Raw genomic sequence first — 16,386 nt, forward strand, 5'->3', positions numbered from 1 at the left:
AACATCATATATTTTTCGAGTCTAAAAACTATTCTTGAAACAGTTTTTTTCTATTGAACGGTATTTGACTTCCGTCCAAAATTGACAACAATAATTTGCTGTGAAATTTTTTGATCAGAAGCGTTTTGCTGTGACCTATAATTATTTTTACAGCAATTTTTTCCCCCAAAGATTGATTTTATCTCTAAATGTGACATTAAGTTTTACAACTGAAAATCAAAACCGGGACCACTTTCCACAGATATGAGATTTTCCTCTCAGAACAGCAAATCTTCGATGCATTTTGTGTTTGTTGGTTGGGTCAACGATAAGATCCCATATAACAGTCCGATGAAAGTGTATTTCATTCACCACACTACTTTCACTGCTACTCCTTTTTTACCAAAAACAATTTTATTTGTAAAGCAAGATAAGTAATTAAAAACCCGATTTTCAGCGAAACAGTTGCATTTCTTGCCTAACGGTATCGTGTTCAAACATCATAAGTTTCTCGGAACCGGTGAATGTCGTAGATTTCCTTTGTGGAGAGAGAAGCTCGAGCCATTATTAGGGATTGAAGGCCGTAATTTCTGATCTGAAAGATAAATGAATCATTACTAACCAGTAAATAATGTGTGTGTGGTTTAGCAAACAAAACGTGTTTCAATGTTAGCAAAAATATCTATTAATTCTAATAAGTGAATCTGTTACTATTTACCACTCGGTCTATAACTTCAAATTAAAAACAGATGATTAGCTTTTGTTTCTGAACTAACAAATAATAAAAACCATATTAAGCAACAAAGAGCACACATTAGTGCTAGTGGAAGTGATAAGGGAATCACAAGCGTTTAGATCAACCATCTATTCAAACCTTTTTTCAGCCAAGTCTTTCAGTAGACTTTGTCCATAGTTGTGTCATTTCATGCTGAATTGAGAAAACTCCAATTATCATTATTTTCACAATTAAACCAGCATTGTTGTACATAACTTTAAATTTAAAAAAAGCATACCTCAAGTTTTGGAGTTGGCTCATTCTTGGGCCAAAGTCTTTCCGATTCCAACTGATTATCATGAAGTTTCTTTCTTTGATGAGTATCGCAAAGAACTCCTGGACAACATGTGCAACATCTCGTTATGAGATAACAAAACTTTCTTCGAACCTGGAAAAATAATTTTGAGTTTTATTTTTTGAACTACTTGATTCGATTTTAATACCTCGACTCTAATTTGACGATCATTAATTGTGTAGATAGGGAGACGAAGAGCACATGCAGCAATTGGTAAAAATGATGAAATGTCCGAAAGTACTGTATATAATGAAGGAAGTTCTTGAAGACTTTGAATATTGATTGTCTGTAAAAATACATTTTGAGTGAACATTCTTTTTTAACTTCTATATATTATTTTCAGTCCATGTTTTTATTAATTTCTAGAGAATTGCTCCAACATTGGGGTTTCGCAAGTCTTTCATGAATTTTATGTTGTTAAATACAAGGAAAATCTTCTAGAAGCTTTTTGTTAAATCTTAGACAAATTTTTATCCAACTCAATCAAAACTTTCAGATATTTTGTAATTTTAAGAGCCTCTTTTCAGATTGATAATTCGAGGTCTGAGTTTCTCTACTTAAACTTTTGTGATTACGTATCCTAACATAAGTTTTCAAATGAGTTGTTATATGAAAATCTAACCTCCCAAAACGCAATAATAATATCTAAAATATTCGCAAGTAGATATCCAGTAACAACCATAACAAGCATTCTTGTAACAGCTCTCAGCCGTGATCTCAATCGTGTAACTTCTCCTCTGAAAATTATTCAATTAATTCAAAAAATTGAAAGTGTCATATGTAGTCTTGCAGAAACAGTGATATGTGGAATAGAAATGATTGGATATTGTTCCAAATCAAAGGAGCAAACATGTGATAGTGAGATAGTCTCAAGACTTTTGAAAAATCTGTGTTTTCATTGGTGAGTTGCTTTGCATTTCAACTCAAGTGACCAGTGTATTTTCTATAAACCGAATTTCAGTCTTGTCAGTGTATTTCTTTGAGTCTATATTGTGATCGTACTAAAATTATAAAAATCAAACACACATGAATTTACTTGAATAATCTTTGAAAAGTCTCCTTTGCATCCAACCTAAATACATCTCATTCTCATTTCATTCTCCTGAATTTCTATGTAATCATGCTACTTAAATAATATTTGTCATGCCACATTTAAAGATAAAATTAACCAAAAAAGGAAAAAAAGTATATTAGGGCAGGAATATGGGAAATGAACTGAAAGAAAGAGAGCTAATCAAGAGGAGAAGTGTTTTATAAGAAAATCTGGGTAGGACGGAATTAAAATTACCTTCGCACGTTTCCAAGAGGGCTGAAAATGATTTTTTGTGGGGAACGAACAATAGGGGAATGAAAATCACGAAAATTTCAAAAAACGGGAAAAAACGACTAGAGGGTTAGGTTAATTCAAATTAAAAATATTTTTTGTCTTATCCTGAAGCGGCCCCCTTATTCTTACCTTGTTCCAACAGTAATAAATAAAACCAATGCTTTGACTGTTTGATCCCGATCAGTCCTTCGCACATTCATTACAATTGCTGCATTGAAGTATGCCAAAACTGAAAATAAAGAAGATTTAAAGAACTTTCCAATAATATTCTCCTTACCTGCAAATGGCAAGAAAACGGTAACAATTTTTCGAATAAAAAATCTCCAAACAACATCCATACTTTCTCCAAACATTGGTACAACTGCCAAACCCATTGATGAAAATCCCGTACAATTCGGTTGAGTAACAACCTTAATATTTACAATTAATAAAAACGGGACTTTCACCCCTTCTCAAAATCTTACCTCAATCTCAAAAAACACGGTTCCTCGAAATATGAGACTCGCTAGGAAACAACAAAAAACAACATATGTCCTGTGGGTTGCGAGAATTTGAAATAACTTCAGAGTCCTGTTATCGGCAGTACTTTGAAGATATCTTTCAACTGTTGCGGCCATAAGAAGAAATGAAGCAGCCGATAAGGTGATATGAGACACTGTGAAAGCAGTCCGTAAATAGTCATGCCATAAAACTAATAACTTGAATGATACGAAATAGTCGGTGTACACCTGAAAATACATTAGCTTAGTTTTATGATTTTGAACTTTTCTTAAAAGGAATTTTTTGCATGAAAGTGCCCTTTGAAAACTTTTCAACTTTGTTTTTTTGAACTCCAATATGGAAAATGTGTTTTGATTTCTACGGAAGTGTGCGGAAGTATCTCTACATTTTGCAACTCACCTGAACACACATAATTGCAATATAACAAATCGAGATGAAAACATCGCATCCGGAAATCCACATCAAATATGTCAGGTTTCGTTTCCGGAGTACTGTAGATGTACTAAATGTGTAGAAGAGAAGTGAATTGTGAACAATACTGATGAGTGCAACTATTAATCCAATCACACCCACAAAAACCATTTTCCACTCGAGAAATATTGGTGGAGAGTAGGCACACTCATCTTCTATATCCTCGAATACTTCTTCTACGAAGCTGATATTGTTACTATCCATTCATAAACCTTCAAATTAATTATTTTTTAACTTGTAACGATGTACTTGATGTATGATGATGGAAGTAAAGAAAACACGTTCGAATCTAGAAACACGTAGACGTCTAGAGCACAAAGTTCGGAAGTGAGGGAGAGCAAGAAGAATGCGTGAATTATTTCAGTTGGTAGGTCAATAGGTCTTTTGTGACAAAAGGTGAAAAAAGTTTAAGGAATTGGAAGAAGAGAGAAATAATGTTGAGTGGGGTTATAGAATGGAGTTAGTTAGGATTAAAACCCTAGAAAAAGAGGTGGAGTTAGGAAGTGATGATGTGATTGAAGAAGTCATACGTGACACCTCCGGAACTAAATTGTTGAGATTGTGACTACCGGAAGGTAATGCAAGATTCACCAATGTCTTTTGAAAGAATTCAGGGTTTGAATGTCAAAGAGCCTAGTCCATGTGATTTTTGAATTTTTTTTAGGAATTGTTTGAAAGAGGACAATGGAGAATGTGCTGCATGTGTGGTACAAAGTGAGCTCAGTAAATAAGTATAAAGGACCGAAGCTTCATTTTCAACCTTTTCCACTTCAGGTAATTCAGAAAACTTCAATAATATAGAGAAACCATAATTTGAACAACTAGTAAATTTCTATTAACTTATAAGTTTAAGCTTAAATTGATGAAATTTCAAACCTACTGAAACAATTCTGATATTCAAGAAAAAACGTTTTTACTGGGGAAAATGTGAAAACAAACTAATAGAAAAATGTAGAAACCCTTTTTATCCACAAAAAGTAGTAGAAAAAAGTTCAAGGCATACATACATAACCAATGTTTTCCTGACTAATGAAAGTACACTGAAACTTTTCCTCTACTCTCTACTAACATCTTCCTTTTCTTCCACTTTCCTTTTTTTCAAAAAAACTTAATCAACAAAATTTTGTGCTCGAATTCCAAAAAGAACAAACAAAAAATGTCTTGATGGCTCTCCCTTCTAGAAAACTATCAATCTTTTCGTGTTCCTATCTGAATGAGTATCAGACGTCGAATTGATATTCAGAACAAATCCAAGAATGCAAGCAGACATTTGAGCGACTCTTTTGAAATAAAAACAAAAACATGCATTGTGAGGAGTAAAATAAATAAAAATACGGAGTAAAGAAAAAAGAAACTAAGAGTATGACGACACCGGAAAGTACAAGGAAGATATGTCTAATTAGAAGTTCATGTTTAAATGTGAAATGCTTTGAATGTTTGTCTGGAAATAACGGACTGAAGATCATGAGTGTGATGGCTTTGGAATTTTTCATTTTCCAGCTGTACGCGGAAACAAGTAAAAATGAAATCATTTTGATCGTTTTTGCACTGGGCAGGCAAAAATTGCATGGTGAAAATAATTTCTGAGAAGTACGGAATTTGAGAAGTCAAGGATAAAAAATAAGCAGAGCTCCCTTTCCTTTGCTTTCTTCTCCATTGCTTACTTCTTCTTTTTTTCAGTATGTTGAACATATACACAGATAAAGATTTCAAAATGTTCGGCTCTTTCAAGATGGAAGGAAGAAAAATCAAGACGTAATTTGATCATCCTCGTGAAGTTTCCGTTCGAAAAGAAAACATGCGAAAAGTGGGAAAGAACGAAGAGAAAAGCGAAAGATTGGAATTTAAATGAAAACACCTTGAACATTTGAAAAATGAATTTGCGTAATAGCGGAATTGCAGTCATTTGCAGATAAAGTGGGGGAGCATTAATGAAGTCATTCTATTTGTGGAGGTCTTTTAATCTTAAATCTCTGTTGCAAACAGGCCTAAATAATTTTAAACGTGCCAGTGTAGAGTACTTTTTAAAGTTACTCCCAAAGTATCCGAAACTTTTCAAAAATTCTGAACCATTTTTTATTTACAAAATGTAAAAAATTACACAGTTTTCAATTATTATAATGTTTCGTTCAAAAACACTTTCTTTTGGAAATTTACCAAAGTGGAGACTTTGAAACATCTGAACCAATTTAAAGCCATTTCGAGTAAATTTTAGCAACATTAACAGGCGTTATTCTATTTTAAAACTAGTTGATGGAAGTGTTTGCAGATCTTCTCAAAAACGTCAAGTTCTAAAAACTTCACCTGTTAGTAAAAATTATGTTACACTGTTACCATGCTCGTTCTCCAAAGTTCTAAGTACTTTGTGTATTCGTGTAAAACAAAAAATAGGAAAAAAACGGAAGTGAACTCGATTCTCAAAAAAAGAAAAAGGCACGAAGATGTTGTTATCTATTTGAGGATCAGTGCGTAAGGACGAAAAGGAAAAGCAACATAGAGGAAAGGGGAGAGAAACATTCTGTGGCCACACTACAAATGATGCCAATTACGATGAAGAAGAGGTGACGAGTAAGTGAAAGAGCAGATGAGACAAACGACTTCGCAGATATCTCCAGATGACTGAGACAAGCTGAGCTTCTTTATGTACCCATTTGTTTGGTGATCAGTGTCTGACTTTAAAATCATTAGACAAATCTTCATATTTGCAAGATTTATCCGAATTTTGGACGAAAACCGTCTGCTCGGATCTGCTTATCAGGGCTAGTCATAATATAAGCAGATTTAAAAGATTTACAGGCGAAACAGGAAGAATTTAAGAATAAAAAACAAATAAAAGAGGCTAAACAGAACCAGTAGAAGTCGAGCACAAATATTTTGATGAATAACGGAAGGAAAACGTTGAAGTGTTCAGATGGGAAAATGAGAAAAACGTTGTGTTATTGGTCTGGGATAATGAAAAAAAAACAAACAATGAAAACACTTTTCAAATTTAGAAATTATTGAATCCCATACTTCTTGATTTTTGAACGTTTTAGGATCTTACAGAAAATTATTATTAACATCATTATTTTTGAAAGCACGACCAATTACTCTAGAAATATCCTTTTTTGAATACAAAGTGCAAATCCAAAAAAACACAAGAAAGTTTGCAAAATCTGTTATGATTTTCCTTTTCTTCCAAAACGTCCATCATGTCCATCACTCTTGTCATATTTTTGTTTTATTCCTGATGGGCAGATGGGAAATGATTGAACTGCGTTATTCAAATGGTTCTCAAATAGTTTAAAATCTTGAAATCTAGCCAAGAACATCAAGACTGACAAACAGAAAAATTATAATTTTTCTTCTTCGCACTTTCTATTTTTCTACCTGATATTTTTTTCGGACAAACATTTGGAATTATTAGTTACAAAAAAAGAGCAGCTGATCATTATTTAAAAATAGAAGTAATTACACCTGATTGAAAACAAATGTTAACTGACTACTGTCGGTGAATCGTAAATGTCTATAACCTTTTCTATTTATTTTCAATTTATAAACTTTAGAAAAAACTTGGCAGGTGCCTTTTTATAGAAGTTTAAACAACGGTTATTGTGCTGACGACTTTGTAGGATATATTGAAGCTAGATTTGACAATTAATTTATAAACAACAGGAACTTCTTGCAAAAAATAATTTTCATATGGATGTAAAAAAAGTTTTTTGTCACCGATAAAATTGAGACGTTTGAAAAGAAGAATCAAAAAGCTAGAGTCTGAAAATGAAATTAATCATTGTTTCTCAGTCTCTAATGAAATCTGTTAAGTTGTGTTGTGTGTATGTGTGTCAATGAAAGAATAACAGAGGACCAATTGGTCCTAAGTGTTTTTTGTTCTGCCGTTCGTTCTCACTTGCTGGAAGGAGTAGCAGGCGACGAAAAAAAACATACATAATAAAAATGAAGACCGAAAAAGGGAGAAGCTTTCTCTCTGAAGATGACAAAGTGTGTTGACTGATTTCTGAAACTACATTGTCTTCCTGTGGTTACGCTTCGATTGCAACAAGAATGAGAACAATAAGGAATTGTTCGGTTAGTGCAAAAAGATAGAGAAGACGTACTAAACGAGTTAGATCGTCGGGAATTCCGACTGAGAGCTCTTGGAAACATCTCACGTGTTGAGGGGTACTTCATTGTTGCCAGGTCCAGAACACGTCATAAGTGGAGTTTGGTGAACAAGAAGAACTTGAAATTTGATCGAGAACAAAGAAATCAGATATTGGCTTGTACAAAGGTGGAAATTTTAGATTTCAGAGGAATTGAGGTTTAAACAAAAAAGAACTGAAGTTTCAGGTTACAAAGGTCTTCGCAAAATTTCAAAGATCCTGAACGAACAATGGAAAGACTAAAAACCTTCGAACATGCTGTGAGCTTTGCGAAACTGAAGAACAGATACCGTATTTTCTCTATTAGTCTTGCATGCAAGACTAATATTCAATTGACCCGTAGGGGTGCAAGACTAATAGAGACTGCAAGACTATTAGAGGCTGCAAGACTAATTTTCGGTGATCCAATAGCTTTGTAAAATTTACCATTTATCGTCAAAAATTAGACTTGAAACAGTCTAAATCGTACAAAATACATACATTTCTATTATTTTATCTATTATTTGAACACTTTAAAATTTAATTAATCTAAAAAATGGCGAAATTGTTGAAGTTTTCACAAAATACTGCTGGTCTGGCAAGAATAGGGGTGCAAGACTATTACCGTATTTCCTTTATTAGTCTTGCATGCAATACTAATAGAGGCTGCAAGACTAATTTTCGATTGGTCCGGAGGGGTGCAAGACTAATAGAGGAAATACGGTAGTTCAATTACTTTTGGAGGCAATCGTAGTTAAATAAATATCTAGAAATTTAGTTGATCGGAGGCAATTTATAAAAACTTACTCCTTTTTCTTGACTGGATTATCGGAGAAATCACTACACAATCTTTTTTTTTCATTTAAATTAAGTTGATGTAGAAACCACAAATTGAATTTGAACAAAAAAGTTTCGGAGTGACCTGATCTACCAAGGCCGAAAATTCAAAAGAAAAAATTTGATTTGGATTATCACATAATCCACTTTAAATTTGTCATAGTTGAGCCACCTACAATTGATGTTAATAATAAAAATAATCCTACGCCCAACATCTTCGTATCGAAGAATATTGCTATTTTTGAGAGTAAGCTTCTCCTAATTGTCACGTTTTTTATGACTTGGAAAGAGATAAAAGAAGTACTCACTATCAGTACCTAAGTTTTGGAACTTTTATAAACCAGGAACCACTCTTCGAAACTTTAGATAAAATGAAAAATGTTCCGAAATTGAAAGAAGAGCGAATACAATTTATTTTGCATATTGGAAAAGTTCGAAAGAGGAAAACGAATTTTGAGGACAACGTTTAAAGGTTGAAGAACAAAAGAGTAGGAAGGAGGAATCAGTGTGTAGGTTGCTCGCAGATTTTTATTCAAGAAATGCAAAATTTGCGATCTAAGCTTCATTGTAAATATAAAAATGTCCACCTACAAGGCGACCTACGTCTTTAGCGGGCCTACATGCATACTCACTGCGAAATAAAATTTTAATGAGCTAAAGTGAGTTAAAGAAGCAAATGCACAATGGGAAGACACAAAACATTTTAGCTCGCGCCGAGTGGCATACATAGACTAAGTGGAAGGTTGACAGGTAACAATGTATTTCTACAATTTTTAGGCTTTGAATAGCTTTTCAGGTCTTAGATTAATGTGCGATCTCGAAAAGTTCGACACACTTGTAACAGTTGAATTATAAGATTCTTGAAACCGCACTTTTAAACCCTACTGTATTTATCTTCTAGTACATCTTACAACTCTTTGCACATTTCTTTAATCGAGTTTTTCAATCAAAGAGTCCTTTTTTGTAAATAAACAATCACGGGAAAGATGTATCAAACATTGGTGCATTCAAGTGTGAATATTGTGTGGAAATACTTGTGATTCCCGGGGTTTTTCCACTCGAGCAAACAAAACTTAATTAGGATGGTATCCGAGCGTTGATTCATGTAGACTTGAAACGCAGATTTTTATGTTTCCGTTTTGAAATTGAATAGCATCGAGATCATTGAGAATAGAAAACAAACTCCGTTATTCATATGTGGATGAAAAATGAACAATTGTCTAGGAGAAGCAAAATGCGTTTAGAAAAAATAAAAAACAACTACATTTCATTTTAAGAGCCAACAGAAAAGAGGGGAGATCTACTGGATCCCATCTGGGGAGTACATACGTTTTCAGACTAACTATTGTTGTGAAGAGCAGCAGTAGGAACAAGAGCAGCGAGTTGAAAAGTGGTTTTTCTGGAAAGAAATTTGAGATGAGGAAAATATGATGGATACACCTGTGGATGTAGTGTGTGTGTATTGCTATGAGAGGAAGGAGAGCAAAAAAACCACACAATTTAGAATGGAACACTCTAAAAAATGAAAGATTCTTAGAACACTGGAAATAAGCAATATATATGTCTGGAATGTTTTATGGGAAACAGATTTGGAAAAAGAAGAAAACCAAAAAATATTAGTTTTCAGAAGTTTGTTTTTTAATGGAGAACAACTTAAATTGTTCAACTGGTAAGGAAGTTTTTTAGAATAATTTTTTCATTCGATTTTATAATCATCTTTATTCTTTTCCAAAACTCTAGGATCATTTATGTCAATATTTATTTCTGAAATCTACTTTTAATCATATATTTTAAGTAGACTATTACCGACTTACATTTAAGGATATCATTGCCGAAAGCGTACCTACGGGTAAAGGGTACCTAAACCTGATGTTTCAAAAAATGATAGAAATAAGAAAATGAAACTATGAGAACACTAAGCGTTGCTTGAGAAGTAAGCATTGCACCTATGCCTGAACGTTTGCCTTACTTTCGTAACAGTTAGGAAGATGAACACAACTTTGACAATTTTTGAATACCGCTGAATTCAAAATAAAATTGAAAAATTCTTGATTCTAGAATGAAACCAATTTGTGAAGTGTTTTGCCTCCAACTCTTCATTTCTCAAGTTCGAAGTTTTCGTCTGAAAGCCCGTGGACTGAAAATATGAAAGTCCTAACTAGAATTCCTCGGTAACAAACAATAAGAAATGAATGCATTTGTAACTAAGATTTTTGATGATTGAGGGTGGTGGTGTTGGTGTGATCCATAACTGAAATAGAAACAAAACATCCGGCTTGAAGTTCTTAAAACAGTAGATCTCAAAATGTTTATTTCCAATGCAAGTTCATGACGTGGTTATTGGGAGACCATATTTATCATGAGAATAAATGAAACATCAGAATGCTCATTGAGCAAATAAACTGAAAATTATTAATATTGAATCCCTACTGCAAGAAAGTGATCCGAAATATCATGGTATTAGCTGAAACATCAAGAGGAATGTGATCTATTTAAACTTGGTAAATCTTGTTTATATAACTCAATGCATAAACGGTAGAAAACTCCGTGAGTGCAATGATTTACAAGAGGAGGTAGACTCATATGGCCGGCTAACCATTTAAATCTAAAAACATTTGAAACAGGTTTTGAAACAGTAAAGTTTTTATAAAGTCAGATCATTTTATAAGTGAAGTTATCAAAAAAACTGAGAACTGTGATCGTGAATCGTGAAACATTTGAATAGTAAAACAAGAAACGGCGTCACAAACTCTAAACTTTAAACTTTTTCCCAGTCATCTTCAGTTCCACCTGCAAACATTTGACTAACGTGATTCTGAGCATTTCGGAAGCTAAAATTAGATTTTGCCGAAATGTTTCTGATTGAACCTAATTTTTGTAGTTTGCCACATAATTCTCGTTTATCTTTCACAAAATGAATTAACTTAAACGTATTCTGTTTCGGAGAAACCAAAGTTTGGCGACGCTAAAAGGTTACTCGTCAAAGTTCACAGCTGGAACCATTTAAAATGTTGAATCACGGTAATGTTAGAAGCAAATTCAGAGAGCTCGGGAAATCGGGAAAAGTATAATTGTAGTCTGGAACTGACCAGAAACCTATGCTAATGTCCCAAAATATCAAAATTCTAGAACTTGAATGTAGTTCTTCTTTCCGTTCGACTGTCCCTTTTCATCAAATACTTCCTTGTCCGTGCTTCAAGTGTCATCTTGAATACCCTTTCTACTTCTTTTTTCACTTTACTTGTTCTTATTTTAAACCTTTTCTTTCTTTTTCAAAATTTTTCAAATTCAAATTTTCCTGTCTATCTTTCAACGTAACCCTCCTACATAAGTTTTTCTTCCTCATTTCTCTCATTTGCAACACATCTGATGAGCGACCTCTTTTTCTTGTAAATAATTTATTTTAACGACCTGAATATTGCAAATAGACTCGAAACTTTGCAATTCTGAGAGTTGTCAAAATTCTAGACTTTTTTTGTGTGTCACGAAGGACATATATCCGTCATCACGTGATGATCACTACAGTCAATTGTCAGGTGATTTTGCATAGATTTTGACAGCTGAAAATTTAAAGTTTAGAGTTTGTGACGCCGTTTCTTGTTTTACTATTCAAATGTTTCACGATTCACGATCACAGTTCTCAGTTTTTTTGATAACTTCACTTATAAAATGATCTGACTTTATAAAAACTTTACTGTTTCAAAACCTGTTTCAAATGTTTTTAGATTTAAATGGTTAGCCGGCCATATGAGTCTACCTCCTCTTGTAAATCATTGCACTCACGGAGTTTTCTACCGTTTATGCATTGAGTTATATAAACAAGATTTACCAAGTTTAAATAGATCACATTCCTCTTGATGTTTCAGCTAATACCATGATATTTCGGATCACTTTCTTGCAGTAGGGATTCAATATTAATAATTTTCAGTTTATTTGCTCAATGAGCATTCTGATGTTTCATTTATTCTCATGATAAATATGGTCTCCCAATAACCACGTCATGAACTTGCATTGGAAATAAACATTTTGAGATCTACTGTTTTAAGAACTTCAAGCCGGATGTTTTGTTTCTATTTCAGTTATGGATCACACCAACACCACCACCCTCAATCATCAAAAATCTTAGTTACAAATGCATTCATTTCTTATTGTTTGTTACCGAGGAATTCTAGTTAGGACTTTCATATTTTCAGTCCACGGGCTTTCAGACGAAAACTTCGAACTTGAGAAATGAAGAGTTGGAGGCAAAACACTTCACAAATTGGTTTCATTCTAGAATCAAGAATTTTTCAATTTTATTTTGAATTCAGCGGTATTCAAAAATTGTCAAAGTTGTGTTCATCTTCCTAACTGTTACGAAAGTAAGGCAAACGTTCAGGCATAGGTGCAATGCTTACTTCTCAAGCAACGCTTAGTGTTCTCATAGTTTCATTTTCTTATTTCTATCATTTTTTGAAACATCAGGTTTAGGTACCCTTTACCCGTAGGTACGCTTTCGGCAATGATATCCTTAAATGTAAGTCGGTAATAGTCTACTTAAAATATATGATTAAAAGTAGATTTCAGAAATAAATATTGACATAAATGATCCTAGAGTTTTGGAAAAGAATAAAGATGATTATAAAATCGAATGAAAAAATTATTCTAAAAAACTTCCTTACCAGTTGAACAATTTAAGTTGTTCTCCATTAAAAAACAAACTTCTGAAAACTAATATTTTTTGGTTTTCTTCTTTTTCCAAATCTGTTTCCCATAAAACATTCCAGACATATATATTGCTTATTTCCAGTGTTCTAAGAATCTTTCATTTTTTAGAGTGTTCCATTCTAAATTGTGTGGTTTTTTTGCTCTCCTTCCTCTCATAGCAATACACACACACTACATCCACAGGTGTATCCATCATATTTTCCTCATCTCAAATTTCTTTCCAGAAAAACCACTTTTCAACTCGCTGCTCTTGTTCCTACTGCTGCTCTTCACAACAATAGTTAGTCTGAAAACGTATGTACTCCCCAGATGGGATCCAGTAGATCTCCCCTCTTTTCTGTTGGCTCTTAAAATGAAATGTAGTTGTTTTTTATTTTTTCTAAACGCATTTTGCTTCTCCTAGACAATTGTTCATTTTTCATCCACATATGAATAACGGAGTTTGTTTTCTATTCTCAATGATCTCGATGCTATTCAATTTCAAAACGGAAACATAAAAATCTGCGTTTCAAGTCTACATGAATCAACGCTCGGATACCATCCTAATTAAGTTTTGTTTGCTCGAGTGGAAAAACCCCGGGAATCACAAGTATTTCCACACAATATTCACACTTGAATGCACCAATGTTTGATACATCTTTCCCGTGATTGTTTATTTACAAAAAAGGACTCTTTGATTGAAAAACTCGATTAAAGAAATGTGCAAAGAGTTGTAAGATGTACTAGAAGATAAATACAGTAGGGTTTAAAAGTGCGGTTTCAAGAATCTTATAATTCAACTGTTACAAGTGTGTCGAACTTTTCGAGATCGCACATTAATCTAAGACCTGAAAAGCTATTCAAAGCCTAAAAATTGTAGAAATACATTGTTACCTGTCAACCTTCCACTTAGTCTATGTATGCCACTCGGCGCGAGCTAAAATGTTTTGTGTCTTCCCATTGTGCATTTGCTTCTTTAACTCACTTTAGCTCATTAAAATTTTATTTCGCAGTGAGTATGCATGTAGGCCCGCTAAAGACGTAGGTCGCCTTGTAGGTGGACATTTTTATATTTACAATGAAGCTTAGATCGCAAATTTTGCATTTCTTGAATAAAAATCTGCGAGCAACCTACACACTGATTCCTCCTTCCTACTCTTTTGTTCTTCAACCTTTAAACGTTGTCCTCAAAATTCGTTTTCCTCTTTCGAACTTTTCCAATATGCAAAATAAATTGTATTCGCTCTTCTTTCAATTTCGGAACATTTTTCATTTTATCTAAAGTTTCGAAGAGTGGTTCCTGGTTTATAAAAGTTCCAAAACTTAGGTACTGATAGTGAGTACTTCTTTTATCTCTTTCCAAGTCATAAAAAACGTGACAATTAGGAGAAGCTTACTCTCAAAAATAGCAATATTCTTCGATACGAAGATGTTGGGCGTAGGATTATTTTTATTATTAACATCAATTGTAGGTGGCTCAACTATGACAAATTTAAAGTGGATTATGTGATAATCCAAATCAAATTTTTTCTTTTGAATTTTCGGCCTTGGTAGATCAGGTCACTCCGAAACTTTTTTGTTCAAATTCAATTTGTGGTTTCTACATCAACTTAATTTAAATGAAAAAAAAAGATTGTGTAGTGATTTCTCCGATAATCCAGTCAAGAAAAAGGAGTAAGTTTTTATAAATTGCCTCCGATCAACTAAATTTCTAGATATTTATTTAACTACGATTGCCTCCAAAAGTAATTGAACTACCGTATTTCCTCTATTAGTCTTGCACCCCTCCGGACCAATCGAAAATTAGTCTTGCAGCCTCTATTAGTATTGCATGCAAGACTAATAAAGGAAATACGGTAATAGTCTTGCACCCCTATTCTTGCCAGACCAGCAGTATTTTGTGAAAACTTCAACAATTTCGCCATTTTTTAGATTAATTAAATTTTAAAGTGTTCAAATAATAGATAAAATAATAGAAATGTATGTATTTTGTACGATTTAGACTGTTTCAAGTCTAATTTTTGACGCTCTTGAGTTAATATATTGAATTTTTTCTTTTAATTTTAAAAATTAAATTAAACTTACTGAGAAATATCCAAATTATTCGTAAGCAAAAGATCAGCTCCAAGATACCAAGGAGTAACTTTTTTTAGAAGCCAAACATGAGCAACATCAATCATTTCAAAAAGCATTTGTTTTGGTCCCGAGTATCTTGGACGGATATTCTCAATGTCGTGGTAAGACCAGAACTTGAGACGCCACGTCAAACCCGTCAAAATCTTTTGATCTCCTTTCTTGATACGATATACAACCCAAGGGAAGAAACTGCATACGATTGCCTTGTCATAGAGATTGTATTTTTGAAAAAGATTGGCAATTTGATCAACGAGCTCATTATCGGAATCCTTAACATCAAAAAGCATTCGAGTATTGTTCTCAACTGCCCATTTAACAACATCCTCCATATCTGGGACACGTTCACGAGATACGGTAGCCAAACGACAGTGGTCTCTGGAAAATAAAAAATAAAATTCGTACTTTTTTTCAAACTCTCTATTCTGAGAGTTTTGATCCGCTCATGGAATCAAATGCGTTAGTATATTTTTCAGTATAAACTCAAACATTATCGAACTATACATAATAAACTAAACTTTAAAAAAACTGACTCAATTTAATTTTTCATGAAAAAAAACTGAAACATACCCGGGTGCAGTTCTTTTAAAAGTTGCAGAAATATCACAACGATCTAGTTCAGCACGGGTTTTATCTCTAATTGGTCCCTTCATATCCGTAGTTCTATCCAAATCATCATCATGCATTAAAACAGCTTTTCCATCTTTTGTCAAAGCCACATCAAACTCTATCAAATCAGCTCCATCGGCTTTTGCCTGTGCAAATCCAGCCATACTGTTCTCTGGAAAACTCTTCGGTGCTCCACGATGTCCACCAATTTTGAAACCGGAAAAGAAGGTGTCGACCTGCAATTGGTTGCATATAACTAATCGAACAAATTATTCTAAAACTTACATTTTTACTGGAACATTTTTCATTTTTCGTGGTGTAGGAAAAGATGAAAAGAGATAATGGAATTAGGAGAAGTCCTGGTGGATAAATTAAATAAATTGCACCAATGACGGCAATTGTCACTCCAAGTATTTTTACAGCCGATTCTTCTAAACTAAATCCGGCCATTTTTGAAACCGAATCGGTGAATTACCTTGAAAATTGAAAATGTTTAAGAATTGGAAATCGGAACTCAAAAAAAAACTGCCACGTAAATGACGGAAATGAAAAAGAAAAATTAAACAATATTAACAGACAAAAACTCGGTTTTAGAACCATTCAAAAAACGTTTCCACTTACAACTAGAAACTAAAAGAAAAAACCTGAATTT

General features: G+C 33.4%; 1 protein-coding gene and 3 non-coding genes across 7 annotated transcripts; 1 reads left to right on the forward strand and 3 right to left on the reverse strand.

Annotated features, from left to right (window-relative positions):
* Positions 1 to 374: 374 nt before the first annotated feature.
* On the reverse strand, positions 375 to 16,209 carry Y40C5A.4 (the record flags this gene model as incomplete). Of its 4 annotated transcripts, NM_171378.7 has the most annotated exons (12): positions 377 to 574; positions 854 to 907; positions 993 to 1,142; positions 1,198 to 1,335; positions 1,672 to 1,786; positions 2,506 to 2,605; positions 2,654 to 2,786; positions 2,841 to 3,104; positions 3,277 to 3,560; positions 15,078 to 15,503; positions 15,696 to 15,970; positions 16,020 to 16,209. In NM_171378.7, the coding sequence occupies 8 exons, from the start codon at positions 3,550 to 3,552 to the stop codon at positions 860 to 862; spliced, it is 1,224 nt and encodes a 407-aa protein (NP_741441.1). In that variant the 3' UTR covers positions 377 to 574; positions 854 to 859. The 4 variants fall into 4 exon arrangements, 3 of the variants coding, with proteins under 3 accessions (NP_741440.3, NP_741441.1, NP_001380166.1); NM_171377.8 differs by lacking the exon at positions 854 to 907 and having other exon boundaries at positions 375 to 574; NR_131565.1 differs by lacking the exon at positions 854 to 907 and having other exon boundaries at positions 473 to 574; positions 16,020 to 16,184.
* Positions 683 to 703, forward strand: 21ur-14956. The gene has a single exon (NR_056173.1).
* Positions 1,781 to 1,801, reverse strand: 21ur-12912. Its single transcript, NR_056174.1, has one exon.
* On the reverse strand, positions 5,463 to 5,483 carry 21ur-13845. The gene has a single exon (NR_056175.1).
* Positions 16,210 to 16,386: the final 177 nt, after the last annotated feature.

Source organism: Caenorhabditis elegans, chromosome IV (genome assembly GCF_000002985.6).
Source record: "Caenorhabditis elegans chromosome IV".
Lineage (NCBI taxonomy): Eukaryota > Metazoa > Nematoda > Chromadorea > Rhabditida > Rhabditidae > Caenorhabditis > Caenorhabditis elegans.